The sequence below is a fragment of the Callorhinchus milii genome, unplaced genomic scaffold, assembly GCF_018977255.1.
Source record: "Callorhinchus milii isolate IMCB2004 unplaced genomic scaffold, IMCB_Cmil_1.0 Scaffold3, whole genome shotgun sequence".
NCBI classification, from domain to species: domain Eukaryota; kingdom Metazoa; phylum Chordata; class Chondrichthyes; order Chimaeriformes; family Callorhinchidae; genus Callorhinchus; species Callorhinchus milii.
Window position 1 is genome coordinate 76,344,330 of NW_024704744.1, and position 13,819 is coordinate 76,358,148.

The 13,819-nt window shown below is 41.4% G+C and overlaps 1 protein-coding gene across 1 annotated transcript in view; it reads right to left on the bottom strand.

The window, feature by feature from the left end:
* LOC103181707 (dynein axonemal heavy chain 8) overlaps positions 1 to 13,819 on the bottom strand; it is a 164,015-nt gene that overhangs the window by 61,628 nt on the left and 88,568 nt on the right. Inside the window, exons 55-61 of the mRNA XM_007898364.2 lie at positions 11,464 to 11,606; positions 8,524 to 8,658; positions 8,037 to 8,159; positions 6,887 to 7,100; positions 5,377 to 5,486; positions 2,247 to 2,410; positions 547 to 739 (exon numbers count right to left, since the gene is read on the bottom strand). Of these exons, the coding sequence (XP_007896555.1) occupies positions 547 to 739; positions 2,247 to 2,410; positions 5,377 to 5,486; positions 6,887 to 7,100; positions 8,037 to 8,159; positions 8,524 to 8,658; positions 11,464 to 11,606 (1,082 nt within the window). The remainder of the gene's footprint in view (positions 1 to 546; positions 740 to 2,246; positions 2,411 to 5,376; positions 5,487 to 6,886; positions 7,101 to 8,036; positions 8,160 to 8,523; positions 8,659 to 11,463; positions 11,607 to 13,819) is intronic.

Below are 13,819 nucleotides of genomic sequence, written 5' to 3' on the forward strand. Positions count from 1 at the left end.
ATATAAATCCAAGTTGTTGTTGTTCAGCACAGACTGGAGAGTTTCCCAGTCAGTATCACAGCATGTGCTTTATTTACCTACTGAGCCACAATGATAGTTTACTTTGCTGAGAGAATCTAATTAGTTTTGCTGTTTTCTGATTCTAATCGGTAAAAATGTGTATTATCTAGTTTCTTTAATCGAGGAAAATGAATTCCCATCATTAAATATATGTCTTTAAATAATGCTTTGAGTTGCAAAAATGGAAAATTCTGGGTTTTAAGGTGGCCATGAGCACCAGTTTCTATACACTACAGGTGCTTGTCTTACAGGAAATGATCCATAACACAGGAAGGATATCCATGATAACCTTATAACCCAGAAGTCGGAAATTTTTGTTGTCAAAGATTGCTAAAAATTGTTTTAAATTTGGTCAAATTAAAAGAAAATCAAAACCCGACAACCCTAAACAAAATTTACATAATGATTTTAAAATTGGGTGCATAAATTTAACAGAATGCCATTTTGTACAAATGTCATAGCAGAAGTTCTAGTACAGAGACATACTGGCTCATATATTTTTGGTGTCTCAAATACATGATCCTCGGGTTCGTCACCAGTTGGATCTGGCATTTCCCGTAGGAAATCCACAAAGAAGGTTTCCTTGGTAATCTTATCTGTAAGTAATTTATCCACATGCTCCTGAATAACACGAGTGAAAGCATCTTCAAACCACAGTTTATCATCTTCGCTTACAAATCTAAGGAAGAACATGAAACAGAATATTATTCTTTAGTAATTTTATCACAATTGAAAGATCTGAGTGTTGCAAATGGAAATATTACACTGGGGAGTCCCAAATTATGACCTGAGGCGGGAGGAGAATATACCATGCAAAGAAATAGAGAAAGAGAGGGGAAAAAAAACTGTTTTTCATAATATTTCCTTGTTACTATTATCATAAGATGTCCTGGTTACCAATTGGTTACCAGGTGTAGCTTGTGGAGTAGAGGACAGGTATTTGAGAGGTTTGTTTGAATACTGTCCATCATTTTTGTCTTTCTTCAATGATAGCAAAGTGTCTGTGCAGGATAAGCTTGTGGCATATAAGATGTGTCCTGGTTCCGAGCTCCTGGGAGTGAAGCAGTGAAGTGTCCTTCAGCACATCTGCAAAGTGCAGGACCACATAGTGAGGTGAATTTGTGGTAAAAAGGGGAAGTAGTTCCAGGGAGGGAAGGCCTCCACCTACATAGACTTGCTGGAGGCAGACATATCTTTAAGGCATACATAATAATCCTTAAATTTGGTATAGCACCTTTTATGTTGTGAGGACATCCAAACCCACATCACAGGATATACTGTAAACATATCTATTTGCCAAAGCCTCTTAAATGACGATCTGGATTAAGTAAGTTGTGTTAGTATGGAAAGAGGTAAACCGCTACTACTCAAACGCTTTACCACTTCCAACTGGTGGAACTAGCACTTAATGGATAGGAATGTGTATCTAAAATGTGGGCAGGACAATGCTCTCATAAATTTCATGGGGATTTCTGTTGCTCAACAGGAATTTTCTAATAACTGCAATCCACTCATGAAGTCTCAAACCTGCGCTTGTTGGAAGTCAAATGATCAGCTGGTGACTGTCTCCCATGGTGAGAAGATAAGCAGGTTCTCCTTGGGGCTGAGCTGGTAGATCCACAGTATTCTAAGTCTCAGCTGATGACAGATCAGACAGCCTGGCTTTATTAGCAGGACTTGGAGGTGTAGACTGGTCATTGGGGGCAGCAATTCTTCCCACTCAGCTCCTGTTATCCCTACAAGCCAAAGCCCTAATGGGTAGCATGGTATTTGTTGGACAAGCTTGCTAGAGAAGGCTTTCAATGGCAACCTATGCAATTTAGCTGGTTAAACTCCAGCAGCAATCCCAACACACACTCTTGCTCTCCAAGCCTTGGCTCTTGCGCCTAATACTTGGAATTAAATGAGCAGAGTGGGTCCCTTTGGGGAGAAAGTGTGTATTCCATTCCAGATGTGGCAATTTCCATGTGTAGATGTCATGCCAAAGAACTCTGTCTGATTTGGATACACATGGTAATGGGTTTCGCATGACCAAAATAAACTGGGGAGTATAGCAGATAGGTGTATATTTTAAGGTCAATGTTTCTATTGAAACATGTAAACTCTATTAGTTCTGATCCACTGAAACAGGTTTACAGAAACAGGTTTGCAATAATGCTTTCTCCTCTGTACTTAAAAGCGCTCACCTGTCTGCAATGACTCTGATGGATTCATGTTTGAATAATGCCAATAGAATCTCCACACGTGTGCATTCTTCAGCTTTCACTGTCAACATTCCTTGCCAAATTCGTGATAAATCTCTCAGATTGAAGACGTAGTGAAATTTAGATGGAGTCGGCAGCATTTTAATCTTAAAAAAAAGATATTTGACTCTGCTGTCAGAAAACAAATCTGATCTTTGGCTTTGGAGAGCTTCAAATCACAGTTTGTAGCTTTGCACAAGCAAACTTTAGGGAATAAGAGAGATGAGGACAGACATTCAACAACAACAACAATTTGGATTTATATAGTGCCCTCCACGCCAGACGGCGGTTCAGAGCGCTTCACAGTAACAGATCCCGGGCGGAGCCAGGGGGAGGGGGAGGAAGGTGACCAAAGACGCGGTCGAAAAGAGTAGTCTTCAGCAGAGACCTGAAAATAGGAAGAGAGGGGGCGAGGCGATGGGAGTGAGGAAGGGAGTTCCAGAGCTTCGGGGCATAGTGGCTGAAGGCACGACCGCCAAGGGTGGAGAGGAGGACTCGGGGGACAAGGAGGAGGACAGACCCGGTGGAACGAAGGCAATGGGCACTGTTTTGAGGAGAGAGAAGGTCAGAGAGGTAGGGGAGTGCAGAGGAGTGGAGGGATTTGAAGACAAGGGTGAGGATCTTGAAGTTGATCCTCTCTGGGATAGGCAGCCAGTGCAGTCTGGCAAGGACTGGGGTGATCGGGGAGCGGAGTTTGGTGCAGGTAAGAATGTGAGCGGCAGAGTTTTGTATGACCTGGATTTTATGGATGTTTAGTGGAGGGGAAACCGGCAAGGAGGGCATTTGAATAGTCCAGCCGAGAGGCGACAAAGGCATGGATCAGGGTTTCAGCGGCTTTCGGAGAGAGGTATTGGCGGAGACGGGTGATGCGTCGGAGGTGGAAGAAAGCAGTGCTGGTGAGGAACCGGATGTGGGGGAGGAAGGATAATTGGGGGTCGCCTAGGTTGAGTACGGGTTCAGAGAGTTTTAGGGGGAGATTGGGTAGGTGGAGGAGGTGAGAACTGTGTGATGTTAGACGGTGACGAGAGCTGAAGAGTATGGCTTCCATCTTGTCAACGTTCAGCTGAAGGAAATTTGCGCTCATCCAGCTCCTGAGGTCTGACAGAACATCAGGGGATTGGGGGTCACAAAGTAAGTTGGAAAAATAGAGTTGGGTGTCGTCCGCATACATGTGGAAGTGTACCCCATGCCTGCGGATGACATCCCCAAGAGGGAGCATATAGATCAGAAAGAGGAGGGGGCCAAGGATGGATTCCTTGGGGTACCCCGCAGATAACTGAGAAGCTGTTTGTGCAGATGTTCTGCTGGCGGTTTGTGAGGTAGGACTCGAACCAGGCAAGTGTGGTCCCACTGCGGTGGATGATGGAGGAAAGGCGGTGCAAGAGGATGGCGTGATCAACTGTATCGAACGCGGCGGAGAGGTCCAGGAGGACAAGGAGGCAGAGGGAGCCCTGGTCACAGATAGAGAGGATGTCATTTGTGACTTTCACAAGCACAGTCTCTGTACTGTGGACAGGGCGGAAACCGGAATGGAGGGGTTCGAAGAGGGAGTGGGAGGAGAGGTGTGGGCGGAGTTGGTTTGCAACAACGTGTTCTAGGACTTTTGCGAGGAAGGGCAGGTTTGAAATAGGGCGGTAGTGGCCGGGGTTTGAGGAATCTAGGGAAGGTTTTTTGAGGAGGGGGATGATGACATCAGTTTTGAGGGGGCAGGGACTGATCCAGAGGAGAGGGACTGGTTGATGACACCAGCCAGTAGTGGGCAGAGGAGGGGGAGCTGGGTGACCAGCAAGTTGGTGGGGAGGGGACAAGGCAGCAGGTGGTGGGTTTCATTGAGGTGATGGTGAGTGAGAGGGAGGAGGGAGAGATGGGGAGGAAGGAATGTAGGATGGGGGTCGTGGTAGGTCCTGATGATGGGGAGGGTGAGCGGGACAGTTTTTTTTGAAAGCAGTGATATATTCTTGAAAGCTAATATGGATCTTGCCTCAAAATAGGAATAGAGTAGGTCAATCAGCCCCTGAAGTCTGTTCCTTCATTCTATTGAATCATAGTTGATCTGAACCTATAACCATCCAGACATTCCACTTCCTAACAACTCTCTGCATAAAAAAAAACCCTCTTAATCCCCCCTTTTGTAATCTATCTTAAATTGATGCCCTCTAGTCACTAACAAATTAACTTTTTTCTTGCTTTGGGCTATTAAAAAGTACAAAAACTGTCACCAAGTTTGTCTGAGGGTTACATCAGTGGGCAAGTGCTTGTCTATGTCAACAACAACAACTTGCAATTATATAACGCTCTTCACATGGAGTAGTGTCTTGGCGTGCTTAACAGTTGCTTGATGCCGAAGAGCGGAGACTGTAGGTACAGTCAAAGAGAAAGGTCTGAAGACAGGCAAGGAGCAAGGGATTAGACAGAGTTCTAGAGTTCCAGAGTGTAGCAAATCAAAAACTGCAGAAAGTTGATTATAATAATATTAATATAATAATATTAATAATATTCATATTATTATTATTAGAAAGTTGATTGATATTAAAGCCAGCAGTAAAAGAAACCCAGAAGAAAAAGCCCAACTTAAATGATCATAAACTATGCAAAGAGTTGAATCCCTAATCCTCACGTGAAATTTTGAGGAAATCAGCTCAAGGACTTGTAGAAACATAATAAGCCTTGCATTTGATATAGTGCTTTATCACATCGTCGAGACGTCTCAAAGCGCCTCACAGAATATACTGTAAAGTGAATTGCCTGTATATTTGTGGGCGAAAGATGTGCTTGAAGGAAAAGTTTCTGATAAAACATTAGGCTACTTTAGTGTTTGCAAGTTCAGGTGGACATTAAAGATCCTATGACAATATTTGGAAAAGAAGTTTCTCCTGGTGTCCTGGCCAACAATCTCCCAGATAAAATTGGTCATTCACCTCACAGTTGTTTGTGAGACATTACTGTGTGCAAATTGGCTGTTGCATTCTCCTACAAATACACACACTCAGAAAAGATGCTATAATCTAGTAAGGATGCAAGGATTACAATTTATTATTAATACACATTTTAAATGAAAGTGTAGTTTCAATACCTTTGTCCACTGCCAGAGGATCCTGCTAGCAGCAACAAGTTTTGGAATCAAGTTGCAGAGGTTAGGAGAAAAATATCTAGCTGTATGAAAATAGCCATTTCCAATAATTCCTAGAAAAATCCAACAAACATTTAAAAGCTTCCATATCTACATTGATTGCAAATGTTAGATTTTTCATTCACAAAGATTGTGATTCACTTATGCAAGTAATGCAACAATAAAACACATTTTTAAAAAATTACGTGTATCCTCAACTAACATTTTTCAACGTTACAAGCAACGTGATCAAATTGTCCATGACTACAAATTAATTGACCCTTATGGCACCTTTATGTGAAGTCCTAATATCTCCATTTTATGTGAAGTTGCTTCAGTTCCACTAGTAAAGCAGTTTTATCCTGACTTCCTGTTTATTACAATGTCAGGGGCTATTATAAATACACCCTGCACATAGAACAATAAAGCTAAATTCACATTTTTTTTAATGGCATTAAAAAAGTTCCATAACTGTCATTAAAACAGCATCAATAGAAAGCTATTGGCCATTAATGGACTGCCCAAGAGCTTGTAAGACCTTGGTACAGATACACCCTGCTATGTTCAGAATGCATGCCCTCTTTACACTTTCCAGGGAAAATGCCACAAAACTAACAGTAATCATTCGCTGTTGCACATGCAATATATGAGAATGTAAATCGATTGAGAGGTTCAGGAAATTGCTGTCATTCTGGGCATTTTAAGCTCATGCACTATTATACTAAAATATAGGTTGATCTGGCTATAACATGCCTAGGTCTAGCATTGGATCTGCTTATATCACAAGTGTACTGGCGAGCAGATGCAGAAGATCTTCCAGCTTCCAGCAAAATCCTAGCATCTACTGAAAGTGTTCACAAAATCAGTTGTTAGCCTGTGTTGAAGTGACATTAGACAAAACCTGTTCTTCATTCCTTGAATATAAGGATACCTTTCAAATGCAGCAACAACATGGACCAAAGCACAGGAAAAAGCATGTTGACATCACATACATTAGCTCTTAATACTCCTCTAACGTTACCACATAAGAAGAGTATCTTACATGAACACTCCAGCGAGAAGAAACAATCAAGGCACGGTAAAATTTCAATGGGCAACGTTGTCAGCATGTGCGTATAATGAACAAAATCCCATTATAAATGCACAGGACTAAGGTTGATAAATTTAAGAACCAATGTGGGACGTATAGAAGCCTGGAGCCAGTTGAGCCAAGGGGGCGTGTGCTGGAGTGGGTGTAACCAGGTCAGAGGTAGAGTGAATTGATTTCTAAGAAAGTGTGAGGATCATGAAATCAATCTGTTCTGCAATAGAGAGCCAGGCAAGCATTGTGGTGATGGGGGTGCAAAGCTTGGTACAGGCAATGGAGTTTTGGATTTTGTCCATGGCGGAAGTAAAAAAAGAAGATTGAGGACGATATTAACATTTGCTGGATAATTAGAATATATATGAGAAATAAAGTGGGGTTGACACTGACCAAAGATCTTATCAATGGAAGCATTGGATGGGAGTGTACAGTTGAAGATTGTGAACTGCCTCTTTAGTCGCTGTGGAATATCATTACGTCCTCCTCCTGGATGGATCATTGCAGCCATTAGTTGCACGTCAACAATTGTGGTAAAGTCTCCTGGTTTATCCAGATTGTACATTCCACGCATTTCTATCATTTGACGCACTATTTCATTGGTAATCTAAAAGACAGAAAATAGTACAAACATTATATTTCAAGGATTTCAGATTCTAAACAGTCTTAAAAGAAAACTCATTACAGACAGAAAAAAGATGGCTATTTTTAAGAGATGTGTATATAATAAATAGGTTGGGTCTATTGTTAGATTAATTATAATAACAATATAATAATAACCACCTCTGGAATTCCATCCTCCAATGCGGCAACAACAGGGACCAAAGCACAGGGAAAAGCATGTTGACATCACATACATTATCTCTTGATACTCCTCTCACTTTACCACATAAGAAGGTGGTTAGCCTCCTTCAAGTCCCGCCTCAAATCCCTCCTCTTCGACCATGTCATCGATCACCCTCCTTCTCCTCCCCTCCCTTCTCCCCCCCACCCCAGCTCGGGTCTGAAATGCTGTACACTGTCCAGCGCCTTGGGACATCCTCCCGACGTGAAAGGGACTTTACAAATGTAACCTTGTTGTTGTTGTTGTTAATTGGGTTTTGGTCTCTGAGATGAAAACCATAATAATAATAAACCTTGCATTTGATACAGAGCCTTATCGACTCAAAGCGCTTCACAGAATATACCGTAAAGTAAACTGACTGTATAATTTGTGGGTGACGTGAGGACAGTATTTGAAGTTTTTTTTTTAAAAGATATGCTGTTGGTTCATTGAGTTTATTTCATAAGTAGCTGGATTTAGTCTGTGGAAGGAGCAATTTTTATTATTTATTTAAATTTGTTTTTCACTGGTGAAACAGAATTTTCAGGTAAGAAAAATTACTGCCAATTTACTTTTTCAGTTTATTGGAAACAGTAGCTTCAGTCTGAAAGGGTAAAGGGACAAGTGCCACTGTTATTTTTTCACTTTCATATCTTACTTTATGGATAATAAACAACTTAATAATGAAGAATAAAAGCTCTTCCAATAACAAAACTGTACCTGATCTCCCCACTCATTGATAATGGGCATGTTAATGTCATCAATAAATACAGTCATTTTCCGACCACTTGGAGGTCCATACGTACTCCCCATACGTTTCTCTACGTAGCTTTCAATAGTTCTCTGGAAACATATAGGTTCAGTGAGAAAATACAATATAAAATTACATTTGTATAGTGCCTTTTACGTCGGTAGGACTTCCCAAGGCATTACTGCAGATAGTAATCAGGATATTTTATTTCAAGGCAATTGAACTACTCTGACCTGGCAGAAACCCTGTGTCACAGGATCAGTCCCCTGTCCAGACATTCAAAGTCTGCCCTCTCAAGGGCTAGAGAACATTAATACACACCAATGAACAACAGTCAACTTAAACCACAAATCTAATGAAATTTCAAAAAGTTAACTGAAAGAAATCAAACAGAAATGTGGTCTGATGATATGGTAGCAATAAGAGAGTATTTCTATCACTAAGCACTGGATGTACCTGGAACATGAAAGGCTCTGTGGCAGAAGAGAAGTTCAAACTTTTGGACAGCTGATACTCAGGATTATATTTCTTCAAATATCCTTTAATCATGACTGTTTTTGCTGTTCCCTGTTCTCCAATTAGAAGCACTGCCTGTACCAATGTCAAAATGTCATCACATTTATAGTTCAGTAAAAAGGTATTCAGCTCATTAAACCATTATAAAGAATTGCTTAATTATATTAGATATTGTACCTACATGACCCTTGAAAATATGAAATATAAATCTGTTTATTTTCTAAAAATGATTATAAATGAAAGTATTAAGTATTGAAAGCTGACTGCTACCTGTATAGAAACTTAAAGTGCCTGTAAATTAAATACTTAAACAAACAACAATAACTTGTATTTATATGGCACCTGTCATGTGGGGAAGCGGCTCCAAGTGCTTCACTTTACAAAACTTTACTGAAATATATTTGATCAATTATCAATCAGACAACTGTAAGCTACAATACGATTGGCCTTTCAGAAAATGAGAAACCTGGTATTGCAGTCGATTTGCCACAAGTAGCAGTAAGACAACAACAGCTTGCATTTATATAGCGCCTCTCTCACAGGGTAGCATCCCAAAACGCTTGTTGTTATTGAGTCTACAGTAAAACTCCAACAAGTCATATCAGTTGGAACCAGAACATTTAATATGACTTACGCAAAGTCCAAGGTGCAGGCAAACTGTACGAATCTTATAAAATCCGATTTAATGAATAATCTAGACTACGCGTGCGTAATTCAATGCAGCCAGTAAGTGGGCATGTGGTCGTTCATCACTCAGCTGGTAAGTGTGCATGCAGTGACTGGTCAAAACTACATTTCCCGCAAATCAATGTGTCTTGACCGGTTGCTGCATTTGCACTTACTGGCAAGCATTGATATAGCATTGAAATGTGGGAAATTAATTTTTTCAACGCATGCATCGGTAGATTAATGCCACGTTTCCTGCCATTGAATCAGACGGCCTGTAAATGCGCATTCGTCGATGGGTCAGAGCGTCATTTCCCATGATTCAATGCAGCCGGTAAGTGCGGGAGTAATGAAGGATAGGGGAGTGGTGTTACAAGATGGAAGGTGATTAATACGATCAGTGCAAAGAAATCAAAGTGATTTTGATAGGAAACTGAATGGGACTTGGTGAACATACGGTGATTATACAATTTGTAAAAATAACAATTATGCAAGTTTTATTGTAATTCTGTAACGCTGTCTGTCCAGCGCCTTGGGATGTCCTCGCGACATGAAAGGCGCTATACAAATGTAATTTTGTTGTTGTAATTAGTGTTACTACTTATAAAACAATCAATATATCATTAGAACATATTTCTTAAAAAAGTTGATTTCTATATTGCCATATCACAACATGATGCAGTAATTATCTATCTAGCTCGTACTTTTCCCTTCACTCCTTGTTTGAGCCTCAGTTGACCAGTTTCCATCTTGTTTCCAGGCAGAGGGCGAAACCTTGGGCAAGTTTCCTTACTCCACACAGAGCCTAATAATAATCCCTCCAAAACTAAAAACAATAATAAATTGGTCATTTTCAATCTACGACTGTTTGTGGGACATTGCTGTGCGCAATTGGCTGCCGCGTTTGCCCACATATGTGCAGTCAATTCACTTTGCGGTGTGTTCTGTGAAGCGCTTTGGGACGTCCTCCCGACGTGAAAGCGCTATATCAAATGCAAGGATTATTATTATTATTATTATTATTGTTCACAGCAACAAGATAAGCATGATCAGAGTCACAAACATTCTCTCTGTTTGACCAGGGCTCCTTGCACCTCCTCAACCTCTTTGCTGCCTTTGACACCTTTGATTGCTCTATCATCCTTGATCGGCTCTCATCTCTCATCCAGCTCTGAGGGACTGCATTTTCCTATTCCAATCCTATCTGACGCATCGCCTCCACTTTGTGTTCTCCAAGGCTTTTTTTCCTCTCTCTCTCACAGTCCCCAAAAGTGTACCCCAGGGCACAATCTCTCCTCATCCACATGCTCCCCTTGGTGACTTACTCACAAACATGGAGTTAGTTTCCCCGTTCGTGTGGATAACAGCCAAATCTACCCAGCCCACTGAAGGACTGTCCGCTTATCACTTGGATATTGTGTCCTGGGTGAGCCTCAACTGTCTTCAGATAAACATAACTAAACAGAAGCCATTGGCTTTGATCATCTACTCTCTTTTCTTCCTCACATCTGATACCTGGCCAAGACCACTTTTCTGCATCTTTATCACATCACTCTTCTCTGTCCCGATCTTACACCCGAAGCTTCCGAAATCCTCATTTACAATTTTGTCACCTCCCAATTCAACCTCTGAATGTCCTCCCTAGCTCCACCATCCACAAGCTCCAGCTCATCCAAATCTTCGCCTCACGTATCTTTAACCGCACAAAACTGTCCACTAGCAGATTGACTTCAAGATCCTCACCTTCTCCAATCCTTTTGCACCCTCACCACTCTGACCCCATCCTTCTGCTCTCTCCTACCACTAAGCAAATTTGGGCCTGTTTGCATCCCCTGCTGCCCCACCATACCTAGCCAAACCTTCAACCACTGAGTCCCTGACCCTTTGGAACTCCTGCCTTCAACTCCGCCACCTCTCCCACTTCTCTACATTTTTAAAAGCCGGCTAAAAATCTAGTTCCTCGACAGCTTCTAGAAAATAAAGGTACTGCAAATGAACAAGGATATTATTATTATTAACAAATAACATCACAACACCACCACCTTCCATTTATATAGCTCCCTTCGTGCCAGGCGGAGTCCCAGAGCGCTTAACATTAATTTTCTGCTTGAATTTTTTCAAAACTCTCTGTAGAACTTAGTTGGACAACAGTGTAACATATAGAAGTGGAACATGTATATCATTTGTGAAAAGAAGTCTTAACTATGCACTTACCTTATTTTGTTTAGCTATAGTATCCAGTAGAAAGATGGTCCTTACATTGTCAACGTTTGGTACTAAAATGGAAGAATATTCTGGCACACTATCTGTAGGGTAGATGTACTCAAGCACCAATGTATTCCAATGGTCCCATTCACCTGAGTAAATAGAAAACATAGCAGGCTTCAAATAAGGAAGGCATATTGCTATTCTAACATATTGTTTAATAAATGCAACATTCAAAGTAAAATTCAAGCGAGAGGACCCGGGTTCGATTACCGGGCAGGGCAAAATGTTGGGTAAGTTTCCACAAGCCTGTTTACCTTGCAGCAAGTAGGAACCTGGTTGTTAGTCGATTGGGGGCTCACTTTTCCAGGTGAAAATATCCCTTTAAAAAAATAGTGGTCACTCAATCCATGACTGTTTGTGGGACTCAATCCACGACTGTTTGTGGGACACTGCTGTGCGCAATTGGCGGCCGTGTTTCACCCACAAAATATACAGTCAGTTCACTTTACAGTATATTCTGTGAAGCGTTTTGAGATATCTAGAAGACTTGATAAGGTGCTATATCATATGCTAGGATTATTATTATTATTATCTATCAAATGGATCAAATTACAAAAATGTAGAATTCTTATTGGAGTCACAGATTTGTTCAGATACAACATTTTACATATCAATGCAGTTTGAATCAAAGGAGTTCATTCACTTGACTTATTTAACTAATGATGGTATTCCTATGCAGAACTAGTAATTTTGGACTGAACTGGATGGTGGTGAAAGTTAGCATTGTAAATTAGCACACAAATGGAATGCACACAAACAGAAAAGACCATTAGAAATTATCTGGCTGCTGCTATTTTCTAAATGTTGCCATCTGCTAGCTCTCACACTCCCCAATGCATACTACCATCCTAAATTCATCTATTTCAAATTAAGAATCCTTGCATTTGATACAGGGTCTGTTAATGTTGTCAAGACATCTCAAAGCACTACGCAAGTTTTGCATCCTCACTACTCTGCAAACTGTCCGCTGTATTTGCCGACAAATATAAATTGTAATTGTAGGAAAATGCAACAGACAATTTCTGCACAGAAATGTCCCAAACAGCTACGAAGTGAGTGACCAATTTTATTTGGGAGATTGTTGACTGGGAGAAATCCAGTTCTCTTTTTGAATAGTGCCATCTTTAACATCCAGACTGCAGATCATCCAGAACTCTCACGCACCAGACTCAGTAACTCTATCAGCCCCATCCTTGCCCGGCTCCACTGGTTTCCCATCACCCAGAGAATACAGTTCAAGATCCTGGTCCTCACCTTCTCCACGGTCTTGCTACCCCTACTTCTGCGACCTCCTAACCCCCTACCATCCTGCTTGCTTCCTCCACTCAGCGGGCTCCGGCCTGCTTCACGTGCCCCGCCTCGCTTGCCCCACTATTGGTGGGCGGGCCTTCTGACACTCTGCCCCCATCCTCTGGAACTCCATACCGCAGTCCCTCTGCCTCACCCCCTCCCTTATCTCCTTCAAGATCCATCTCAAGATTCTCCTCTTCAACCATGCTTTCGATCTCCCTGCTTCCCCCACTTCCCCCCCCCCGCCTGTCACACTCCTCGACCCCCACCTCGGATCCAACTCTGTCTGTCCAGTGCCTTGAGACGTCCTCCCAACGTGAAAGGGGCTATACAAATGTAATTTGGTTGTTGTTATTGACGATTCAAAAGCAAGAGAGACCAACTGAGCAAGGCTGACATACCTTTACTCCATTCTAAGGCACAAAGTGTTTCAATAAAACACAATTGTGAAATCAGGAGTGCTTAGAATCCCAGATCTATTCAGGAAGATTTGATAAGGCATAGTTTTGAACCTCACAAGAGAAGGTTTGTCTGGAGCATCCCCTCCCCCCACTCCACAAGTAATGGTTCATGTTCTGAAGGGCAGCGGCATGTGGTTTTAAAAGAAAAATATAATTAACATTATATTGACATTATAATTCTAAAGTGGAAATGTGTGAAAGATCACTGCCCAACAGAGCTTATGACAATGGCAAAGTGAAAAGATTCCAATGGCCTAGACAAAGAAAGTGATGAGGAAGGTATCAAAGATATAGATGAATAATTTTATTGTTTGTAAAATGGTGCACCCTAAAATTGCAGTACTTTCTTTAGCCCCCCCAAATCTCCTTGCATCTTAGATTCAAGTAAATACAGCAGTTCCCTCTCAAGATTGCCACTATTCGCCTCGAGCAGCAATCCTCTCAACATACTCAACACCTCCTGCATAATATGAAATTTTCACCTTACTGCCTCTGAGCTTGAGACCATGCTAGTGATTCATCAGTGCTTATTTACACGAGACATGTTTTTA